This window comes from Olea europaea, chromosome 4 (genome assembly GCF_002742605.1).
Source record: "Olea europaea var. sylvestris chromosome 4, O_europaea_v1, whole genome shotgun sequence".
NCBI lineage: Eukaryota > Viridiplantae > Streptophyta > Magnoliopsida > Lamiales > Oleaceae > Olea > Olea europaea.
Window position 1 is genome coordinate 1,114,428 of NC_036240.1, and position 24,901 is coordinate 1,139,328.

Genomic DNA, 24,901 nt, shown 5'->3' on the forward strand with positions numbered 1-24,901 from the left:
GGACGGTCAAGGTAATCGATAAGATCCGTGCAAGAATAAAGGTAGCACAGGATCGACAAAAGAGCTATGCAGATACAAGGAGGAAGGATTTAGAATTCCAAGTTGGGGATAAAGTTTTTGCGAAAGTAGCACATATGAAACGTGTACTTAGATTTGGAAAGAAAGGCAAGCTACGACCCCGGTATATCGGACCTTTCGAGATACTTGATAGAGTCGGAAATGTGGCTTACCGACTAGCTTTGCCACCTGAATTATCGGCAGTGCACAATGTGTTCCATATATCGATGATAAAAAAGTATGTACATGATCCGAATCATATAGTGAGTTATCAAACCTTGGAGGTACAGAAAGATTTGTCGTACGAGGAACTATCGATCAAGATATTGGATCGAAAAGTGCATAAACTAAGGAATAAAGAGATTCAGCTGGTTAAGATACAGTGGAATCATCACGGCATAGAAGAAGCCACTTGGGAAAAAGAAGAAGAAGAAGCCAAAGATAAGTATCCAACACTATTCGCCCAATCAGAAGGTAAATTTCGAGGACAAAATTTTAATTAAGGTGTGGGAGATGTGGAATTCCAAATAATTCTAGACACCTTAGTGGCACTAAGACATGAATATTGGATGACTAAAGTATACTTCAGATTTTTAGTCTCATTTGAGACCCATTTTCAACATAGGAAACATTCGATTTGAAAAATGATATCTCAATAAAAGTTGTAATTCTTTGAGTTAGCTTTCCAACGCAGTTTGAATTACCTCAATCGGATATCAGGAGAAGAAGTTATGATAGAAACACTGAAAGTTGTGTAGTGTCAACAGAACTACAACCGGTCAACCGAAACTGCCTGAAATAAAAATTCTCGTTTTTCTCTAAAATTTAATTTCATCAATTATTTTCTCAAAGGGCCACCCACGTTTTTGGCAATAAAAATCCCACTAAATTGAAGCATTTAACCTCAAACTTAAATGACACCCATGTTTTCTCTCTTAAATGAAATTTGACCCTTCATTTGCTTTAAGTTATGGGATATTTACCTATAAATAGAGACTCCATTTCACTCATTTTGTCTCATACCAAAGGCAAGAGCTTTTACATACTAAAGAAAGAGTTTCCAAGAGAGAAAAAGAGAGGGAGGAAAACTATTTTTCCTAAAAGTTTAAGAAGTGTTTTCCAGCATCAATTCTCAACGATATTCAAACATCCAAGAAGTGCATTTCTTTCAACATCCAAGTTTCATCGAAGTTTTCAATCCAAGTTCTCAAAGTTTCAAAAGCATCAATCAAGGTAGGTAGATGTGCAATGTGTTTAATCGTGTTAAGTTATAAGTTTCGATTCATGTTAATGTTTGTATGTCAAATGGTACTCCGGTACGACATATCAAGGTAGGTAGAGGTTCAATGTGTTTAATCGTGTTAAGTTATAAGTTTCGATTTATGTTAATGTTTGTATGTCAAATGGTACTCCGGTACGGCATATCCCTCTATGTTAATGGTTATATGTTTTGGGTACTCCGGTACGGCATACCCCTCTATGTTGAAGAAATGTTTATATGTCAAATGATGCCCTAGGGTACGGTATACCCATTCATGTCAAATGGTGCCTCCGGGTACGGCATGTATGAAAAGTTATAAAGTTAATCTTATGAAATGTATAGCTTGATCACGAATGCACCTATGACACTTATTGAGTTTTTCAACTTACGGGTTTAATCTCATCTCTACAAATTGAAAGAATTCTACCTCGGGCATGGATGGAGGAGAAGATGGAGAGTGATGCAACGAACCCATGGAAATTCGGTGAATAAGTGATTTGGATTTATTTTTTATGAAATGTTTTACAGTGTTATTTCTTTAAAGTTTTGAATAACGCAGAATGCGAGAACAAGTTATGTTTTCTTCAAATAAATTACATTTGTTTGTTTTGAAAAATGATTCAGTGTTTTTGTTTAAAGTATTTGAAGTATTGTTATTTAAATTATTATCCGAAGATGTAAGCTTCCGCTAAAATGTATACACTTGTTACTAAACCACCGGTTAAGCTAAGTAAAGTAAGTAGCGTTCCGGTCCACTAGGGGTCGGGATGTTACAGATATGTTTCTAAAATTGGCGATGGAGATATCTGTTGAGGGAGCACCTCGGATGGCCAAACGCTTTGATTACAGGGGGCGCTTTGATCGCTTCAGTAGATTTAGTTTGTAAAGTTTGTGCCTTGCGATACGTCGAGTTGTAGTTCGGCCGAAGTCCGAACCACTTCGGAGCCGCTTCGTACGGATACGTGGCACTTCGTAGAGGAGAGGGACAAGATTTTTGAAGTGGTTCAATGCGGGGCGTAACAGTGGTCCCCCTAAGTTCAGGCACGAATATTCATATTATGGGTGGACTTGTTTATCTGGCTATGTTGACCTTAAGGGAAGATTTGTAGTATCTGGTGAAGCATTGACATCAAAGCGTGAAGCGAGTAGATGTGTTGAAGGCTTTATGGCTGGAGGGTATTATTAAACCAAGGCGATGTTGGTACGGGTCGTCCTGGTCGGTAGTTCGTTCATTCGTGAAGGGCGGTTAGTTTTCGCTCGAGGTGTGTGAGCAATGATGCTGAAGGTGGAAGGAGCTCATCTGCCATTGGTGCGTTGACCTACATGGGACCTCGCGTTGGGAGATGACTTAAGCTTTGTAAAGCTTGGAAATGCAGCATCCGAGGCGAAGATCCTCAAGTGCGTTGAAACTCTGAAAAGCTGAGGAAAAAGTGTATCTGCAATTGGTGCGTGGACCCACAGGGGACGACGTATTGGGAGGTGGCTTAAACTTTGTAAAGTTTGGAAACGTTGCTTCTGAGAGAAAGTGCCTCAGGTGTGTTGAAGTTCTGTAAAGCTGAGGAAGAAGCGTATCTGCAACCGGTGCATTGACGGACAGGGGACGATGCGTTGGGAGATGGCTTAAGCTTTGTAAAGCTTGGAAACGCAGCGTCTGAGACGAAGAACCTCAGGTGCATTGAAGCTCTAGAAATCTGAGAAGTGCTTCATCCGAGGCTAATTGGGACAACTTGGCCTCGATCCGAAGTGCGATATTATGACGTTAATCGATGTGACAGCTGTCACATATTTTCAAGGCGATAGTTAGATGTGATGCCTGTTCCTAGAAAAGGGCTGCTACAACTACTTATGGATGACGGCTGTTGTTGTTCGAGGTGATGTGTTTTATGCGTGCGTGAGGGACATAGGTAGATCTTGGTCGTTGATCAAATCTGGCAATTCATTTCAATGGTCCAGGTTCATGATGCGACGAATGGCCTATATCGAAACCATTTGAATTCAACGGTGGAAATCGTCTGAGGTCTCCTATAAAAGGAGGATTTAGTGTGTTTTACAAGATTTCTATTCTTGCATTCTCTGAAAATTATCTTGCTTTCAAAAGATTTGCGATTTCCAGCGGTCTTTCAAGGTTTTCCGACAGCATTCAAGTTTTTCCAGTGATTTCCATACTGATTTTAGGCCCTCCAACGGTTATCAAGCACTTATTCCCATTTCAGTAAGTAGCAAGCTTTTCATAATTATCTCAAGAGAAAATGGCTTCTGTGAGTAGTGGGTCATTTGGGAGGGATCTAGAGATAGTGAGGATAGACCAGCATATATTAGCGACCTCTTCAAAATTGTCCGAGGCAATATTGGGGAGGAACCTCTAGAAGTGCCCTGACAGCCCCGTGGACACTTCTGTATGCTGGGGGGCATCTGACTACCCTTCCAAGTTGAAAACGATCGACCTAGCTAGACTTAGAACTGAGTATAGAATTCCAGATAGTGTGGGTTTGATATTTTTGGGGCCGGATGAGCGAGCCTGTTACTCAAGGTCGGGGTGCGTGGCTGTTAGGGAGGCCATCCTAAGGGTAGGGCTTAGGTTGCCCATCCATCCCTTCTTTAGATACGTGTTGAGGTCCTATGGCCTAGTCTCCATCCAGTTAAATTTGAACTCCTGGAACCAAATGGTGGGTTCGTGGATGTTGTAGAAGGAGGCATCCTATGGGAAGGAGATGCCCTTCTTTGTTTTCCAAACAATGAATATACCCAAGGTTGCGATGGGGGATGATAAGACGAAGGGGTGGTATTATCTGACTTTCTGGGGGTCTCACACTCCATTCGTGCTCGATCTGTTGGGCTTCATCAAGGAATGGAAGAGTTCATGGTTCTGGACTTCCGGGAGATGGGGACACGATGGAGGGTAACCCCCTGGCGCCCCTTACAGTTCTCACCAAATACTTCACATTTAGTGAGTACTAGCACTTTGTTTCTAAAAATATATTTGCTTGTATTCGAAATATAACTTCTGTTCTTGCAAGTCCTCTTCCTTGGTGTGAGTTATCCATCGAGAACTTTGACACGATCTGCATCGTGTATTAGCTTTCTCCGAATAGGAGATCTTACAACGAGTTGATAAGGAAGAATATCCACTTCGTTTCACACGAGCTGATGGCCTCCCAAGGTGAGTGTAGAGGTTACATCATTGTAGTCCACGGTTGAAGTGTTCATACTTAACTGATTTTTTGTTTTGTTCAAATGTCTTTAATAAGAAGAAGCATCTAAAGTTCGACTTCAAGACCATCCAGAGGATGGTGACTAAGGCGAGGGCCTTGAAGACCTCCTCTTCGACCTACAAAAAATAGATGGAGGACTTGGCAGCTACCAGCAAGAAACTGCATCGGGCCGAGGAGGAGGAGCCCTTGCTTAAGAAGGGCAAGAAGGCAGCTGGGCCTTCAAGGGCCCCAGTTGTGGCGAAGGCTGCCACTAGGCAAATGACGATACCCATAGGGGCCGTGATTGGGGAGAGGTCTGCCTGTCTTCCAGAAGCGACCCCTGTACTGGCATCTGCCCCTTGCTCCGACTGCTGCAGAGGAGAGGAAAAAGAGGGCCCGTCCCTCGAAAGAGCAAGATTTCTTAGGCTGCACCTCCGAGGAGCCCGTGAAGGAGGTATTGGAGGCTCTTTCTCCAGAGACTGCTGTTGTGGCCAGGTTCCACTGTAAATATTGGACGGAGACCTGGAGGGACCACACATCTTCCTACACAACCGAAGACCTTGTGGCTACCAATAGCACCTGCCTCACCCGAGCCTTGAGCATCAGTGTCCAACTGGAGGGCCTAGTGAAGGACCTTAAGACGAAGAACACCAGCTTAGCCCAAAGGTTGGAGAAGACCTCTCTTTATGGAGACAAGGTGAGGGTGGCCTGAGCCAAAGTAGAGGAGGCCCGAAAGGCAAAGGAGGAGGCAGAGGCGAGGGCGGTGAAAGCTGAGGCCGTGTTAGAACAGCTGAAGAAAAAACTATATGAGACTGAATGCCAAGTAGCTGATTTGACGAGGTGAATTGACCATGCCAGCGAGCATCATCGCCTTATAGTGGAGGCCCTCGATGCCTCAAATAAGGAGAAGAGTGAGCTGAGGCAGCGGGTGGAGGCCCAAGTCGAAAAGATTGACTCTCTGAAAACGGAGGCAAAAACAATTAGGGAGGTAGCCATACAGCACTTTATTGACCATTTTGAAGAGCACAAGCTGTATGATACCTTTGCCAACTATTGGGCCTCATGGAATGCCCGAGCTATGTTGCAACGCCTCAGGGAGGTTCACCCGAACTTGGACATCTCGGCTTTGGAGGAAGAGTTCGGTGGGCCTATCGAGGGTCGCCTCGACATAGTCGCTGTCGAGAAGGCTGCGATTGCTCCGGAAGAAGCTGTGGCAGGGGCAGAAACTGCTCCCGAGGAGGTCGAGGTGGGGGCAGGGGCCATCGTGCCAGTAGAGTAGGACCTTCTGTAATGGCTTCGGCCCACCAATTGTAAAGTTTTTTTTATATTAATGAATTGAAATTTATTTTTCAAGTGTTGAAGCTTCTTTTATCATTGCTGAACTGTTCGTTCTATTATAAGTTGATCGCTGTTTAAGCCAATATTACTAACATCAATAAGTGGTTGAGGCGAACGATGACAATCCATAGGATATAACGAACTGAAGATTCAAATAACTTGAATTCAACATACACCAAGGCAATTTAAGCGCTCAGTCAAATAGGAATAAGTTACAATTTGTGGATCATAATCAGATCAAATCGGAACATGCATTTGTTTGTTGGTAGTACTTCCTTAAGTGTTCAATGTTCTACTAGTGAAGCAACATTTTCCCTGCCATATCTTCAATTTCATAAGTCTCGGATCGGGATTCTTTGATGACGCAGTACGGGACCTTCCCAATTTGGTCCAAACACTCGGAAGTCCCTGGTTTTGATAATGGGAACACCCTTCTGAGTACCAAATCGCCTATGCGTAGAGTTCGGCTTCTGACCCTTGAGTTGTAATAGGGGGTTATCTTCCTTTGATACGCAGCCAGTTTGACCTAGGATGAATCTCTTCTTTCTTCCAGGAGGTGGAGTTTGCACATTCGTGCTTCGTCGTTGTTGATCTCATTGAAGTTTATACAACGATGTGAAGGGATTTCGACCTCGACTGGGCTTATGGCCTCGGCTCCATAAGTTATGGAGAAAGGGGTTTTCCCTGCTGCAGTTCGGCTTGTTCGTATGGCACAGAGGACATGGGAAAGTTCATCGACCCAAGTTCCTTTCGAGGTGTCATGTTCCTTTTCAGGGTGTGCTTGATCGTTTTGTTGACTACCTCAACTTGTCCATTTGCTTGGGGTGACGAGGTGTTGAGAAGTCTTTCCTTATGTTGAGCTCGTCATACAAGTCTCGCATCTTTTTGTTATCGAACTGCCTTCCGTTGTTGGATACTAAGGAGTAGGGAATGCCGAACCTGCAAATGATGTTCTTCCAGAAGAACGTCGTGGTGTTCGCCTTAGTGATTTTTGCTAGAGGTCCAGCTTCGACCCATTTAGTGAAGTAATTGATGGCAATTACGGCAAAGGTTACACTTTCTCTTCCTTTTGGGAGGGGGCCAATGAAGTCTATACCCCATTTGACGAAGGGCCATAGGCTGGTAACTACGAGGAGTTCCTGAGAATGCTGTCTTTGAACATTGGCGAACCGCTGACACTTGTCATATTTTTGAACAAATTGACAGGAGTCCCTTTTCAGGGTTGACCAGAAATAACCTTGTCGAAGCACCTTGTATGCCAGGGTTGCTCCACCGAAGTGGTTACCGTAGACTCCCTTATGAATTTCTCGCAGGATGTACATGGCCTCCATCGGAGTAGAGGTAATGAGAAGCCTCTTTTATATAACACGCCATCTTGAAGTGTGAAGTGAGCAGCTCTTCTTCTCAACTTCTTTGCTTCGTTCTTTGAGGGTGGCAGCGATTGATCTTTGAGATAGGCTATAATCAGCTGCATCCAAGGCGGGGTACCTTCAATCTACATTGCTTTTTCGCCTCCGAAGATGGAAGGCTTCGAAAGACGCTTGATTGGAATGATTCTTAGTAGCTCAGAATCCTTGTTGCTAGCAAGTTTGGGCAGGGCATCCGCGTATGTATTTTCGAGGTGTGGAACCTGGACCAGCTCGAACCTCTCAAAGTGGGGGACTAGGTTCAACAGTAGTTTCAGATAAGTGGCAATGCCACTGTCTTTGGCCACAAATTTTCCATTTACCTGACTCACCACAAGTTATGAGTCGCTATTGACTTGTAATCTTTCAACTTGCATTTCTTTAGCTAGCCTGAGGCCTGCCAAGAGGGCTTCATACTCTACGGCATTGTTTGAGGCTTTAAAATCGAACCTGATTGTGTAGTTTACCTTATGGCCTTCCGGGCTCTCCAGGACGACTTCGGCTCCCGAGCTGCTTTCTTCTAACGATTCTTCCACAAATAGCTTCCAAGTTGGGGGCTCTGCCGGATCCATTGTTGCCTTCATTTACGGGGCTTTGGCGAACTCGACGACAAAATCCGTGAGGGCCTGGCCCTTGATGGCACTTCAAGGTTTAAACAATAGGTCAAACACTAAACTCAACTGCCCATTTTAGTAATCGACCCGAAGCATCTATCTTCTGTAGCACTTATTTCAGTGAAAAGTTGGTGAGTACTTCAATTGAGTGAGCCTAAAAGTATGGCCTCAACTTTCTTGACGCGGTAACTAGGGATAGATCAAGCTTTTCCATGTTTGTGTAGCGAGTCTCTACCGGCAGTAAAGCTTTGCTGATGTAGTATACTGGTAGCTGGTGTGCATCTTCTTCCCTGGCCAGCGCTGCCTTGACTGCCTCGTCCGAAACTGCCAAATACAGTAGGAGTGTCTCGCACGGTTTAGGTTTAGATAGTAGGGACACCTCTCCCAAGTGCTTCTTCAACGCTTGGAAGGCTGCCTCACATTCTTCGGTCCACTGAAACTTCCTCCCTTACTTCAGAATCTTAAAGAAAGGTAAGCTCTCATCAGTGGCTTTGGAGATGAAACGACTGAGTGCAGCAACCTTCTCATTAAGGCTTTGCATCTCTTTCAGCTTCTGGGATGACTTCATCTCTAACAAGGCTTTTATCTTCTCGGGGTTTGTCTCAACCCCTCTTTGGCTCACAATATATCCCAGAAATTAATCCGATGCTACCCTAAAGGTGCACTTCATCGGGTTCAGCTTTATCTTATACTTCCTCAGAATTTGAAAAGTGGTGTCCAAGTGACTTACGTGATCTCCTGCGTGGAGGGTTTTGACCAGCATGTCATCAACGTAGACTTTCATGATTTTGTCAATAAGGTCGGCGAACATCATGTTGACCATCCTTTGGTATGTGGGGCCAGCATTTTTCAATCCAAATGGCATCATTTTGTAGCAGTACAATCCTCGATCTGTGATGAAATATGTGGTCTCTTCATCGGGTCGGAACATAGGTATTTGGTTATACCCTGAATAAGCATCCATGAAGCTCAGGAGTTCGTGTCCAGCGGTGGAGTCCACTAGTTGGTCTATCCTTGGGAGGGGAAAGTTGTCCTTTGGGCAAGCTTTGTTCAAGTTGGTGAAGTTGACGCACACCCTCCATTTCCTGCTGGACTTCTTCACAAGCACTGAGTTGGATATCCACTTCGGATAAATAGCTTCTCTGATGAAGCCGTTGCGACTTAGCTTGTCGACCTCTTTCTTTAATGCCTAATATCTTTCTGAATTTAGTGCTCGCCTCTTCTGTCGATGTGGCATGCATGTGGGGTTGATATTCAAGTGGTGACAGCTGACCCTTGGGTCTATTCCCACCATGTCTTTATGGTTCCATGCAAAGATGTCCAAATTTCTTTTCAGGAAATTCATTAGCTCTTCTTTCGTCTCAGGAGGCAAAGCTTTCCCTATTTGCAAGACCTGAGTGGGGTCTTGAGAGTTCGTAGAGAAAGTCTCGAGCTCTTCCATAGGAGTTACATTCGGCTCAAATTCGATGATTCGAGGGTCTAATACATCAAGAGGGTGCCCTTCTTCAGGGGTCTCAATCATATCGACGTCTTCTCCCTCTTCAGGGGTCTGCCCTTGTTTAGGGGTGTCAAGCATCTCTAAATCTGTGTGTTTTATTTACTGTGTCAATTGTTATCACATTCATAATGCGGGGCTCAGATTTTCGTAGAGAGTTGAGGTAACATGATCTTGAGCCCATCTAGTTACCTCGGATTGTCGCGATCCTATGCTCAGTTGGGAACTTCATACATAAGTGGTGAATAGAGGTCACAGCCCAAAGGTCCTTGAGTGCAGGTCGACCAAGTACCCTGTGGTAAGCTGACCTATGATCCCCACTAAAAATTTCATGAAGTGATGAGTTACTAGGGATGTTGATCCCATCTCAACAGGCCAAGTTATTCATCCTCGTGGGATGATGCTATCCCCAGTGAATCCGAATATTAGGTCGGTCATGAGAACCAAACTATGCTCAATTTGCATCTTGTTAAAGGTTTATCCGAATAGTATATTCATCAAGCTTTCATTGTCAACCAGTATGCGCTTATGTCCATTCTGAGCCACAACGTCCCTTACTACCAATGCATCGCAGTGTAAGTGATGGACACCTTGCGAATCTTCTTAGGAGAAGGTGATTGGATCCATTCCATTGGTATGGGACTGGTTGTCGATATATGTGATCATTGGCGGGTCTTTCGTTTTCCTTGTGCAGTTTCTCTGGGCATTTCTAGTATTGCCCCCGATGTGGGGTCCCCCAATGATTGTATCAATTTCCCGGATAGTATCGTCTCCGGTGGTTGGGGTTGATTCCTTTGCCTGGATTCTCCTCAAGATCTTTCTCTCTCTCGTCTCTCTTCTTTGAGGTGATTGATCTCGATGTTGCCTCGACTCCCTATTTGGAGAGGCGAACCTGTGGGAGTGTTCATGATAATGGTCTCTCCTGGAGGAGCGTGGGTTGTTTTGACTTGAGGATCGAGGTGCATATCTGCATTTACTGATGTCATGGCCATAGAGTTGGTGAAATTTGCAGAACTTTGCTCCTTTCAAAGGCTTGTTCGCCTACTTCTTCTTCTTCGTCGGGTGTTTGTTCCCCCGGATGGTCCTGTTTCGGTAGGAGCATTTTCATACGCCAGCACTGGCACTGCATTCAGAGTGGTTGAAGCCAATGCCTGTCCGGATGTGGGGCTACTGTGTGGCCTACCTGGGTCTATTGCTGGTTGACGAGGTGTGCCGCTGGTCCTTGACCCATTTGCCTTTGAGGCGGAGGAAGTCCCTGAGCTGCACGATTTTGGTAGTCAATCATCTCATCATTGACGATTTCCACCCTCATCATCTCAACCAGTTCGTCATAAGTGCCTGGACTCTTACCTCGGACGTCTCGAACAATGTGTTCATGTTGAGGCCTCCTTTCAGGGCTAAGAGGGCATCTCTATCTGTGACTTGTTCGCAGTATATGATTTCATCAGTGAATCTGGCGAGATAGCTTTTCAGCGTCTTGCGAGGAGCTTGCCTCATATCTTGTAGGCATTGCACTAGGGCTTCTCATTCCCTTCGTGAGAGGTACTGGTTCAGAAATGCCTTCTTTAAATTTGGCCAACTTTTGATGCTTAAAAGCGGTAATCTGTTGTACCACACCTCAGCAGCTCCAGTAAGGGTTAGGTGGAAGGCCCTGCATTTCAGTGCCGGTAAAGCTCCTCTGAAGCTCATCTGCGTCATGTACTTAGTGAGGTGTTTATGTGGGTCTTCCTTTCCTTTATACTTAGGGATTTTAGGGGATATGAAGTTCGCGGGCATTAGGAAGTTTCGAATTTCTCTGGAGAAAGGGAGGTTGTCATCATCGTCATCAATTTCGTAAGAGCGACATGTCCCTTCAGAGCTTTCCCCCTCTGATGCATTTTAGGGGGGTGGAGGTACCCCTCCCCGACTATCCCAATCCATTAGGTTTCTCATATCCCGCCTATTTCTAGGTGGAGGGGGTGCCTCCTATTCTTCTTCTTACTCCTGCACATGTTGAGCCGACCTTTGTATGGAGCGGACCCTATTGCTAGGATTTTGCTCTATCCGATCGAAGACACTAACCAACTTCTGAGGTTCGTATTCTGGTGGAAAGTTTTTTCCCAGCCGTGGTTCCGCTGTGTAAGTACCTTGGGCATAGGAAGTGACATCCACTCCCACTTCTCTCTCAATGGAGGGTTCCTTGTGGTGGTTTGAATGACCCAGGGCATGTGATGCTGGGTTCTGCCCTTGAGCCGGGTGCAACCCTTGTGGTGTTGAAAAGCCATGCTGACCTTGGGCTTGCATGGAGAATTCACGCATAACCAGATTCTGGGTTGCAATGTCTCTCATGCCTGCAACTATTTGAGCCATCCTTTCAGTGAGTGACGTTGTCCTGTTACCTTGGTGACGCCGGTGATGGGATCTCCGATGTGTGACATTGGTGCAGAGCACTTCTTCTTCAGAGGCATCCCTATACCCTTCAAGATTTGCGTTCTCATTACTATAGCTCATTTTCCCACTCCTTTTTTTTCAAGGGTGTTAGGAACTTAAGACTGTAAGTTGGCTTGGTTCTTTTTCAAGAATGTCCCCTTTTCAGGGTAAGTCGATAGTCTTCTGGTGGCTTTTTTTCGATGGTTAATGGGGAATTCTTTGGTTGGAATTTTTCCAAGGACGACGCCAATTTGTTGACCTCACGAATTGGACCTCCACATGGCCAATCAGGAGCCACTTCACATATTCCTCCCTGCATACAATAACGCATGGTGAGGAGCACACGGTCAAAACCAACGGGGGCAGCGACGGCCACATACACTCCAACGGTCAAGTCAATGGTCGATGATCAGAATGATGTCGAAATTGTGCATGAGAGTGGGGAGAAGAATATATAATGCTTGAATGTGGAGAGCTTAGTTTAGTGGAGAGCTTAGTTTAGTATCAGTTTCATTACCTTTGCCTCTTGCCAAACCTTAAGTATTTATAGACGATGAGCACTGTTGGATGTGGAACACGTGTATGCATCTGACGGTGTGAGACGTCTGCTCATAGGCGTCAATCAACTGCGTCAGGAATGGACGAGTTATTAATTTTTCTGAGTTGAGTTGACATAAAGTTGATGTCACATTACCTAAACCCATAAAAATGTCACATTCATAGAGGATCCTGACATAGATATACTTCTGAAACTGGCGGGGAAGGTATCTGTTGAGGAGCACCTCGGATAGCCAAGCGCTTCGGTTATAGGTAAGATAATTTTCAGCAACAAAGTGCAAGGATATTTTATAAAGGTGACAGACCCTAAACTAAAAGTGATTAAATATAACCAAAAACCTTTGGTGGCAAATGTATTGGATATACAATTATAGAAATCCCTTTATGAACTGTAACAAGCAAAGAAAATGATATGTAAAATTTACAATATTGTTGTGAATAGTTGGAGTGATTATAAGATCTTTAAATGTAACATATCTCTTTGTTCTAAAATCACTCGACGTGGTTGTATCATTGATTGGTCTTACATCGTTTGAAATATGTTTATGGTAGCATTCTTTGAATATCAACTAGTGTATGTTAGTCCAAAAATATGAAATGGACTAAATTGGTGTTACATTGAAACAATTGAGGGCCTAATATTGCCTTACATAATTAAATTGAGAACTCGGGTAGATCCAACTTTTATGTTTGGCTAACATGTGGTAAATCAACATCGCAACTGGCATATTCCTGTGTATTATAAATTGTATAAATGAATAATCATTGGAAGGTTATAAAGTAATAGGATGTTAGTAGAATATGCAAATGTTGAACTACACCACAATGGTAGGTACAATAATGAAGAATTGAATTTATAGTACCCATGATTTAAAATAAATTATTAAATGAGTAATTATATTACCACAACAAAATTTAATTACTACACCACATTATAATCAAACCACAATTAAAATATATTTCAATAAATACACCCCCAACAACTTTACAACTATACTCCTAATCCAACAACAACAAAAAATAATAGTAATAAAAAATACAATATTATGGCTTGCTCATCATCTCAATATCAAATTATAAAACATCAAAAGTATGAACACGATTATATTGATAAATAGACCTACAGAAAATTGCTTTAATAAGGTAAAAGTCTACATCTTTTTGCAACACCATTTTTCGCTCTCGAATTGAGCCTCTGCAACTTGTGGATAGTCTATTAGGGTCCATTCTCCTACTACTTTCTCTCTACTGTTTTGCTTCAAGTTCTTCATTAAAAAAAATAAAAAATAAAATTGAGGTTCGTCATAGGCCCTATTTTTTCTTCTAGTTTTGCTTCAAATTCTACCTCTCATTTAAGAAATCTCAAATGAAGACATGGATCACCACAAGAGTAAAGGCCACATTCTTGGTTCAGGTACGTATGCTACCATATATTCCGCGTCAAAGCTTGATTCTCATCTTTCCCATTCCGTGGCCACTGTGAAGTCTAACAATTACAATTGCACTTCACTGAAGAAGATATAGGTATTGAAAACAATAGACAAGTCTACAATATTCTCCATAAATATGCACACGAGGGATCCCCTACTGATCTGATAAAAAAGAATGGAGGAAAAATCCCAGAAAGGGTCTCTCCTACGTTTATGAGATTGGGTCAACAAAGTCATTCAAGCCTTTGATCCTGTAGAGAAGGAAGATTTCATGTATAATTGTGGCGGAATAATAAATTGTTTTATGTACTAAATATATTAAAACCCATTTATGTAATTATAGTTAAGACTATTTAAGTATATAAAAAAATATTTAAAATTTGTGGTGTAAGTAATAAAATTTGTAGTGGTAATATAATTATCCTTAGTAAATATGTAATACTATGACCAACATAGTTGTGTTAGAGATTCTCAAAGCAAGTTGTACATTGGAAGATCAAATTAGAGCTAGAGAAAAGCATGTGGCTTCAAATATTAATGGAAGAATTCCTTAATTGGTGACTGTTTTGTCTATTATATGAATTAATTGTAATATCTAACTACATTTAATAAGACACATAATCTATTATAATATGGTTAGTCTTGAAATTTACGTAAAAGATATAATACTAACAAACAATTGATCTTAGATGGTGTAATTTCGTGGATCAACGAAGAAAAAGTTTATCAAGAAATCAAGTATACAACATATTGAGGGGAATGAGCTTATAGTAATGTAGGATTTTCGTAATTGTCACCCATCCTTTCTGATTGAAGATCTCAAAATCTCAATTCAATGAAATAACTAACTTATGAAGACTCATTGAACAATTGTAAATTATGAAGACTCATTGAACAATTGTAAATTAACTCCTATTCATTCCAATAAGAAAAAGCTATTTGCAGAGTATTTTACGATACATTAAACTTTTAATGAAACATATAGCTTGAATAAGCCGAGTGGGTATAACATGTACTCTTAATAAGAGATCACTTATGCAAATATGAAGTGAGACCGCTTCTATAAAATTGTTCTAAGATTTTGAATTCTCTAAATCACTTATAAAATCCAAGAGTTATACATTGTTAAAATGAACACAACCATTAGAACTTGGAAATTACCAAGAAGGTTATTGTATGGGTTACAATTGTGGTTGAGCAATTCAAGATATTGAGTTCATTGATTAACCAAGTAAATCCGATAGTATTCTACAAAAAGAGTTTAAAATCCACTATGTACTTATATCGATGCAACAACTTCTACTTGGAGTCTCTTTAGTGTCTACATTATCTTTTGCTTTAATTTTCATTTGTGGGAGTTGTTGAGAATGGGTTCAACATATTGATTTTGACCCATTTTAACCAACTGGTTACGCCATAGCAGATGTCGATATCGAGAATTCAAGGCTGAACTTATTACTCCACAATTTCATTATAAAAGTAGTTTCTCGAACTAAATTCGAGGTGAATGATAAACTAGACAATAATTGAGACGCTTGTGAAAATTGTATTGGCTTGATGGAATTTTCTTTTAATCCAAGTGTGATACATGATAGAATATTAAAGGATATGTTTGACCGAAATGTGTGTTTTTTTTTGAATGAAAAATTATGACTTTTTGACTTGTAATTTTTAAAAAGTTGGGAACCTCAAAAATAAATTTAAATGTTAGTATATTTTCAATTAGGAATCTAGAATAGAGATTTCTTCATGTATTAAGATTTTAATCCTTCTTTGTNCATCTTCCAGATATTCCAGAACCTTCAGAGTGCAAAATAAACACAGAAGTATTCACTGGAATTAATCGGATTCTGCAGGAACAGAGAGAGTTTTAGAGAGAGAAAGGAGAGACGATGTCGTACTTGCTACCCCATCTCCACTCTGGATGGGCGGTGGATCAGGCAATCCTCGCTGAAGAAGAACGCCTCGTCATTATCCGATTTGGGCACGACTGGGACGATACCTGCATGCAGGTAAAATATCTCATTATTCAATTCTTCCTAAAGAATTACTTATCAATCAGTCTTATTTACTGGCTGATACTATTTTTCTAAATTTGAATTTTATTTAAACTAATTTTATTTTATTTATGTTTTTCTTTTTGCTGTGGTTCAATTTACTCACTGTCTGTTTGGTTCTTCATTGTATTTTTAGCTGAACGTGTAGATTACTCTATATAGTATTCAGTTAGGGTAACAGTCTAACGGATTGTTGTCACAATTACATGGAATACATAGAATTTCTGTTTTATTTTGGTTTTTTTTTTTTTGTTGACTTCTAATTTTAACTTGTCATTTGATCGGATGTGTTAGTTATGATTATTGAGGTAATGTGCAAATCATATTTATGCGTTTATATTATGCGATTACTAGGAAGATGTGAACTTTACTATCAAAAGCATGTTAGAATCACTTTAAGCAGTCTGAATAAATTTGGTTTTCGTAGTGTTGAAGATGAAGAATTTACTTTTCCCTGGATATCTTGTTTTGTCTTTGAGCATGTTTGGCGAAGACTAAATAAAGTGAAGTTCTGTAACGAAACTTCTAAGATTAGCCAAACATGTTATTTATCTTATTAGCAAGCTTCAGTTACTGTTTATATTGATCTAGTCTGATTAAATAGTATTTCGTTGAATGTTTAACTGTTTAGCGAATCAGTGGGACAACAAACTATGCCATGATTTCTTTTCTTTTACTGTATTTGGTTCATTGCAAGATTAGAATATCTAAAACATTTTAAGCTATGAAGGCAGTGATGGCGATGGGGCGGGGCGGGGCGGGGACGGGGCAACTTTTTGCCCCCTTTTAGTTTTATTTATTTATTTTTTTTTTTGCATTTTCAAAGTTTCGAATTATGTTATTATTAGAGAATAAAATGTAAATTCAAAATGGGTTTTTAACGGGTGAATTGTCTAGAAATAAAAATATTTTTAATTTTAATTTTAATTTTTTTCTTCATAGGGCGGGTTTTTTTGCCTCGTTCGGGGCAGGACGGGTTTTTTTTCCATTCCTATATGAAGGTTTAGGCTTCTCTTCCCTCTTTTGATACATTTTATCAAGATTACGCATCATTCTTACAAATGGGGTCTTTTTTAAGGTCTACACTAAATATGTCCAATCACATGGGCCGTTTTTCTTTGATTTATCTCAATTGACTCTACATCTAGTTACTGATGTATTTCGCTTATGATTTTATTCATTTTAGTATGACTGCACCTGTTGTAGCATTTTTATTTCTACTATGTTCACCATGGACATGTCTTCTTTAATAACCTAAATCTTGATAATTACTTAGAATGTTGAACACCTGATCCGAAAATATTCAAATTATATTCAAAGTTTAGCAGTTCAATGAAGTCTGAGGGTCAATGTTTTGTATTACTTATGAGCATCCCTGTTTGCGTGCTACTGTAGAATCGCCATTGGCGTTGTTAATTCATGTAGCATCTAAACATTCAAGTTTATTCCTATAATTTGCTATATGTTTTATAATTTTCTAGATTATTTCTTGCCGACATGCCAAGAGATTTCTGGAGATTGTTAGCTTGCTCTGCCACCACCATTATGAACAAATTTAGAAGTAGCAAAGCCAGTAATTCCACTGACTTACCACCCTTTTAAACATAGCATCACCCCTTGTAATACATGTATGAGTAAATAAATAGTGCACATGAGGTGGTGGTGTAGTTCTTTGAGCTCTATGAGGTGTGTCAGTGTTTGAAATACACAATTCAATTGTGTAGATATCTTTAAGTGATGTTAGTGTGTAGCATATATCATAATTATAAATTTGTTAAAGTTTTCTTTGAGGAAAATAGAAGACAATTTTATTTGTCTATTGTTCATCAATTTGGTATCGATATTAGTGCATAGATGGGGAGAGATTTTGAGGAATAAGCAGCAATTGTGAGTGTGTCTCACAAGTGTCCATTCGAGTGGGTATCGAATTAGGGTGAGAACTTCAAGTGTCTCATATCAAATCAAACGGTATATGTGGTCTTTATTTATAAAATAGTCTTCATTCGTGTTTAAAATCTTCATTTACTTATTTATTTGCTAAAGAGAATACTTGTAAGAAAGAGTACTATCTGAAAAATCAACTGAATCCAGCAAACTGTTTAAAGTGTTTACTGATTAGCCTTTTGGTTTGTTTCTGAATATGAAGAAACCTTTTTGCCTTAAGATTTAATGTTCTGGCTTCGAAATCCTTGTAGTTTCAAGGGTGGTTTTCACAACCGTATCTGAACTGAGATTGAACTACTTGCATCTAATGTTTCCTTTGGGCCTCACACTTGAAAATTAAGAAACAGTTCCTTTTCAAATTGAGTTAATCTTTTCCAAGTTTTATTTCCAACTCCATATGACCGATGTATTTTTGGAGTTCATACATAGTTTTCTTGATGATAGAAGAGGCAACTTCGTGCTATGGTGGTGTTGATGATCACTTTTTTCTCTGAACTTTGTATTCTGAAAGTTCTAATATTGTGCAGAGTCATCCATCTTCTCCCTACGGGCAGGGAGGAACGAAAGAGAACCACAAAAATGAGGGAAGTAGATAGCAAATAAAGGAGCATAAAAATCGTGTACTTGGACATTTTTTCAATTGCCTGTTGTTTCACTTGATTGGAATATAATTTTTTTGATAGCTTGAATATTTCTCTCATCATGTTTTATTTAACATATGAGTTGGACCTCTCTGATGTGTTTGGTATGCTGGAAACTACAGTATTTAACAAGATTAAGGAAGGAAAGAAAGTTAAAAGTCCTGAGTGTGATCATATGCTATTTTTTCTACCAAAAATGCTCCTTGTGTATTCTTTCTGATGTCGTTTTTGCTCCCCTAGATGGATGAGGTGCTGGCTTCTGTTGCTGAAACAATAAAGAATTTTGCTGTGATTTACTTGGTGGATATAACTGAGGTGCCTGATTTCAACACAATGTACGAGCTGTACGATCCGTCGACTGTCATGTTCTTTTTCAGGAACAAACACATCATGATTGACCTTGGCACTGGGAACAACAACAAAATTAACTGGGCTCTCAAGGATAAACAGGAGTTCATTGACATAGTCGAGACTGTCTACCGTGGTGCCAGGAAGGGCCGAGGATTAGTTATTGCCCCGAAAGATTACTCCACCAAGTATAGATACTAAGTACTTGAATTGGTGTGTGTGATTTCATCATGTGATTTAGGCTACCTTGGCAGCTCATAGGTTATTGCTGCAAAATTCTGTGTACCAAATATCGATACAATGATATCTGAGTAATGATTCGTGGGCAGACAATTCAATTGAGTCCTTTGAACCATCGGAGTACAAAGATTCTCCCGTGTTTTAGTTGTTGTCATGTCTCACTGCATTCCCAATTTGATAGTTGAATTTCAATTGGACGCATTGAAAATACCAATATAAATTTTTAGACAAATCAAAAGGGAGAGCCCTTGTTAAGTCGGAAAATGAGTTTTTCCCTCTTAAGTCGCCCCTCGGTTGTACCCACGTCCAAGCAAGAGAAATGGGGTCACCAAACCTAGATTTTCACAGGGTCTGCCTGCTTTATTCATGCAGTGCAGATTGCTTGTATTTAAAATTGTACAACTAAAATCTGCAGATTAAGATAAAATTCTTTGCTCGGGATTAGAGACTAAAACATATACATTGCAAAGTTCTCCTCTTGAAGAAAAGTATATGCAAAGCAGACAGCGTAAAGTGGGAAACGAGTTTTGGTGGTATTGATGCCCACAAAATTGGATTGTGTTAAGAGAAAGGCATAATACAATGTGGAAAAATGTCACGCCCAATTGCATTCTACTTAGGATTCTCTTGACCTTTTCACACTAACAAGAAATATGTTACTTCGGACCCAGGTCTCTTAAGTCATCATATACTAACAATTACTAATCATAACCTCAAGAATATTAGATAAATATATCACGTATTTCCCTGTTGAATTTTATCCGGTCTAACTTATCAAATATACTGTAAGTATTTTGCACACCATTTACCTTTAACTTTTTGAATGAGCCGTAGACAAGCTTGAAAATGATGCATAGACTATCTAATCTATAGATTCTAGCCTTGTTACCCTCAAAATCCCTATAAATTCATAGTATACACAGAATCTTCATTTTGTCTTCAACTTTCCTAAAGAAAATCAGATGAGAAAACCCAGAATTCTTGAATTCATGACAAGAAGATGGCTTTTTCTTTTCTTGATCGATATCATGTTATCCACGGCAAAATTTGAGGATCAAACTGGAGAAGCAGGTTTGTTATGCATCAGTGACTGTGAAACATGCCCTGTCATATGTGCACCACCACCCTCGCCAGTAAATTCAAAGCCGCTGCCATTGCCACCGCCTCAGCTGTCGCCACAGCCACCAGCCAACCACCACTCACCACCGCAGCCGTACTATTTTGGTTCACCACCTCCATCTTCACCTCCTCGTCCTCGTCCTTCTCGGCCCCCACCGCCAGCTTATATTTCGTGGGACAAGAGTCCTCCTCCACCATCTCCTCCTCCAAAAATCATATACATTCCAGGGAATCAGCCACCTAGTGTTGTTATGGGGCCAAAGAATTATCCTTATTACTATTTCTATGCTTCAAAAGCTGCTTCTATTCCTCATCAGGGATTCTTTTTGCTGTTTATTTCAAGTTTTGTTCTTCTTAGGTGACTAAAAGTTGTATTAATATCATGGAGAATATTAAAGGGCATTCTCGTGAGTATATGTTAAGATAAGATAGTGAAATCTTGTGTAGTATATTATGATCTTTACATTTCTTGTTTATCCCTTTGCATTTTGCCCAACTTCCTATCCTACATGGTTGTAGTTGGAATATTTCAATTATTTTTTGATGTATTTGGGGTATTCTTGGAGTTATATGTGGACTATAATAATGCGATACATATAGTAAATAAATTCTAGCAAACATGAAATATTTTATTGAGATAAAAATTGATGAAATGTGTGGATAAAAATTGTCTAATCCCGTAAAATGTATGGTTAAAATTAATTATTGAATTTAATTTAGATTTTTATCCATTTTTTTTAACTAAACCACAAAGAGGCTTAATAATGGTTGGATACACATACGATGTTAACTTTATTATGAATTGATAAATAGTGATGCGTACTACTAAATGTTTAGTGAAAGCTAATTAAAATTCATTCTTCATTCTTGACAAAGTAATATTCGACATTATTCGCTTTTCAAAGTATGTGAACAAGATGACATATTTATGTGCGTGGGATTTCAAATTACAAAAATTGATAACTTTGCTAACACTTCAAGGTTTCACTTTTACATATTAGTTATAACCGTCTTTACATTTGTAAAGTAATGTACATTGACCACTTATTTTGTACGTTAGATGGAAGTAAACAGGTCTCCCGAGGTATAATCCAGTGGTGCAAAGGACAGGAGTAAGGTTATCTCACGCCTTGTTGGCAGCCGCAGTGTGGGAGTTTGATTTCTGAGATATGGAATTGAACTCCTTGTAGGCGCAGTGTACAGACAACTCTTGTTCCCTGATTTGTTGGAGCACATCCCTCGATTTACCTCCCTCACAAAGTTTTAGGGATGGAGCGGTGGGGACCCTCAAAGTTAGGGTTCAACTTTTTTTTTTTTTTAGATTGAAGCAAACAGTCTTTCAAAAGAGTAAAGCTAATGTGATGGGGATTTTGGAAACAGGTGCTGGTGTCAGCACATGCTTCCTTTCTTTTTTTAACTGGCCAATCAGTGTTTGACATGTGTCCTCTTTTTTTTTCTATATTTTTTTAAACTTTATCCCCAGCCTTGTTTGTGTAGTTAAGTCCTCCTCAAAATAACCCTACTAGAATACTTGAAAAATTATAGCGTTTGAAAATTTTAATTTAAAATAGTTTAATTGTATCTTTCTCCCTTTTCCTTGTTCGCCTTCTTTCCGAAATAGCTCCATGAGCATTGGAGGCAAGGAGAACGTAGCCGCACCAAGGGAGAAAGGGGCTTGGACACAATTGGACATCAAATATCGAATCAAACAAAAAATAATACAAAAATATAATAATGATACTTTTTTGATGGACCCTCTAAAAAGAATAGTGTGACAGACTAAAGGTGTAGATGATTTAGCATCGAAGCTCGTTTTTTATTTAATTAAAAAATATATAATAATCTCATCAATCTAATAATTGACTTTGAATACAAATTGAATAGACAATGCTTCGAAAAGAAAAATAAAGGTCGGGATCAAATTATCATATTGGCGCATTTTTTTCTAGATCTACAATTCAATTTTACAATATGATCCTCAAATGTTTAAAAGATTTCAATTACGCCCATAAAATATGAAACATTATCTTCTAGACCCAACGTGAAAAGATCTAACAAATCCCGTGCAGCGGCTCTCTATAGCATAGCGGGAGTGCAGACATTTGAGTTCTCGAAATGCCTACAATGGAGTCATTGGAAGCTCTGGCGAACGATGAGATGGTGATGGCTGGGTTTCTACCACTCGCTTTCTCTTCTTTTCAGCCCTACGTTTCCGAACTCCTTTCATTGACTCTCGATCGCCTGCGCAAGGTGCCAAGGTTATTCAACTTACACAAACAAACACACTTATATATATAAATATATATTGTTCGTTTATGCAATGGATTTCCTTCTTTTTTTTTCCATCTTTTTTGGTTTGATTGTTGTAGGAGCCAGAGATATTGAGGGTAGATGCCGAGAGAATTCGGAGGCAGATGCAGGAGGTGGCTTTCGGAAATTATCGGGCGTTCATTGTAGCGGCCGATGCGTTGCTCGAGATCCGAGAGGAGGTTTCCTCCATCGATAAACACCTCGAATTCTGGTATATATATAATTTCAGTTTGCAATTTTGTCTATGATTTATACAATTGGAATTATGATTGTAATGTGAGATAATTCTTGATGTTGAGTTACGATAACTGGACTGTGTTGGTAATGTGATCGAAATAAATGGCAAGCTGTGTGTGAAGTTGTGGATTAAGATCCCGTGAAGGGGGTGGCTTTCTCCTCAGTAAAATGAAGTACTGCTTCTTGTTTTAATTTAACCCAATTTGGGAGGGGAAATGGTTATACTTGTTAAAATAATGCAATTTATGTGTTGATTCTGAGCAATAGTAATCATCTGTTGCTGTGATGTACGGGTTAAGGTAGGAACCTTACGAAGCTTAATGTGGTGAAGGGAAGTGTTGTGGAATATTTGATTTAGGGAGTTGAAATCGTTTTCTCAATCATTATTTCCCACATGCAGACTTTTAGTTTGGGGAAAATATTAAAAAACCAGTAATTTCTATACATTCACAGATGCAAATTCATATTGGTGTGCTTGTTAGCTTTAATTGTTGAGCAGTGTCGTATAACAAGGGAAACAGTCATCCAATGGGAAAATGTGAATTTATTGCTATTTTGATGTGAACACTGTGAGAAGTCCTCTGCATTTTTAATGCAGTTTACAGTTGTGTGAGCAAAATAAAGGCGGAAGCTTGGTAGGTTAACAACCATGCATTGCTTGCAATATTTTGATCAAACTTTATTCATTTGAACCTGGTGCCATGTCAAAAGTTCGACTGATGGACTTCAAGGTATATGGACCATGGATGGTGGCCTGCGATGTTATCGTCGAAATAGTGCAGCTAAGCATTTTGCTTTGATTTTCTTCAATGGACCGCCTCTATTTCTACCCTGTGAAGTAAATGGGAATATTGGAATTGGAAAAGGGCTGAATTTGTCTTAAATGTTTTCATGAATGGCATGAGGAAATGGTTGTTACCTTGAATATTTGTTGACCTTGTAGTTAATTAGATAGTGTTCCAAAGCTTTTCAAACCAGTGCCTTCAAGTATCAGCTAATCAAAATCATGGATTTTTTATGGTCTCTTCAATGCTCATGCGAAGATTAAAAGAAATGAAAAGAACATGCTGATTATATTTTCGATGCTTGTTTTGCAGATAGCTGAAATCCCAAAGCTAACTTCTGGTTGCACTGAGTTTCTTGAGTCAGCAGAACAAATTTTGGAGAAGAGCAAGATGAACCAAACCTTGCTTGCCAATAGTTTTACTTTGCTTGACATGCTTGAAATTCCTCAGCTTATGGACACATACACCTCAAAACTTATTTGTTTTCCTTATTATTTATCTTATATATTTAATGCTGTAGCAGTTTAATTTTATCTTTTCGTAGATGTGTACGGAATGGAAATTATGATGAAGCTCTTGATTTAGAAGCATTTGTTGTAAAACTTACAACAATGCACCCAAAGTGAGTACTGTCTCTAATTCTATTTACCAACATACATTAGGTTTATCTGTCAACGTATTTTTGAAGGCACTCTTCTATTTTCTTTTTTCCTTCAAAAAAAAGAATTCCTGTGATTCAGGCTCTTGCTGCTGAAGTTCGGCAGACCACCCAGTCTCTTCTTTCTCAGCTTCTCCAAATACTCAGATCAAACATCTAGGTACCTTGACATAACTCAACTGCTGTGTTAATTGTCAAGCATGTCGAAGTATCTAGGCTTGATTGCATTCATATTTGTGCTTGCAGTTGCCGGAATGTCATCGCATCATTGGATACTTCCGTCAGATTGGGATAGTTAGCGAGTTCGAAATGCTCCTACAGGTTGCTACATTGAAGACTTTATACATTTCCATTACTTGATTCTACTATTTCTTTTTACTTGTACATTCAGGCCTTACACGTATTCGTACATTGAGTTTCTGATCAAGCTCCTTTGCAGTGCTTGAGATGCCGTGAAGCATGGCTTACTGGAATAGATGACTTGGTCCAGAGAAATCCACACGAATATTTAAAAGAGATGATAAGTTGTCATAGAATGCATCTTTTTGATGTTGTTAACCAATAGCGAGCCATATTTGCGGATGATACATCAGGAAGTGAAGAAAATCATGATGCTAGGCTTCTCTTCAACTGGGCCTTGCATCAAATTACCTCTCACCTCAAAACGCTTAAAGTCATGCTTCCTAAGATAAGTGAAGGAGGATCTTGTCAAATACTTTAGATCAATGCATGGTGAGAACATTTCATCGTTGACTTCCACACCATCATGCTTATTAGTTTATTCACCAACCCCCCCCCAACCC

The 24,901-nt window shown here is 39.7% G+C and overlaps 2 protein-coding genes and 1 pseudogene across 2 annotated transcripts; all 3 read left to right on the plus strand.

The window, feature by feature from the left end:
• Positions 1-15,533: 15,533 nt before the first annotated feature.
• On the plus strand, positions 15,534-19,133 carry LOC111393202 (thioredoxin-like protein YLS8). The gene is made up of 2 exons (XM_023018625.1): positions 15,534-15,771; positions 18,642-19,133. The coding sequence occupies exons 1-2, from the start codon at positions 15,652-15,654 to the stop codon at positions 18,948-18,950; spliced, it is 429 nt and encodes a 142-aa protein (XP_022874393.1). The 5' UTR covers positions 15,534-15,651; the 3' UTR covers positions 18,951-19,133.
• Positions 19,134-19,978: 845 nt separating this feature from the next.
• LOC111394031 (extensin-like) lies at positions 19,979-20,470 on the plus strand. The gene has a single exon (XM_023019820.1). It carries the CDS (start codon positions 19,979-19,981, stop codon positions 20,468-20,470), a length of 492 nt encoding a protein of 163 aa, XP_022875588.1.
• Positions 20,471-22,232: 1,762 nt separating this feature from the next.
• The window catches only part of LOC111394032, a 5,678-nt pseudogene continuing 3,009 nt past the window's right edge, over positions 22,233-24,901 (plus strand).

Bases quoted from the DNA above. Each gene is read 5' to 3' on its own strand.
- LOC111393202 (XM_023018625.1), top strand. From the start codon at position 15,652: ATGTCGTACTTGCTACCCCATCTCCACTCTGGATGGGCGGTGGATCAG. The intron at 15,772-18,641 runs GTAAAATATCTC...TTGCTCCCCTAG, and splicing joins GGGACGATACCTGCATGCAG to ATGGATGAGGTGCTGGCTTC.
- LOC111394031 (XM_023019820.1), top strand. From the start codon at position 19,979: ATGACAAGAAGATGGCTTTTTCTTTTCTTGATCGATATCATGTTATCC.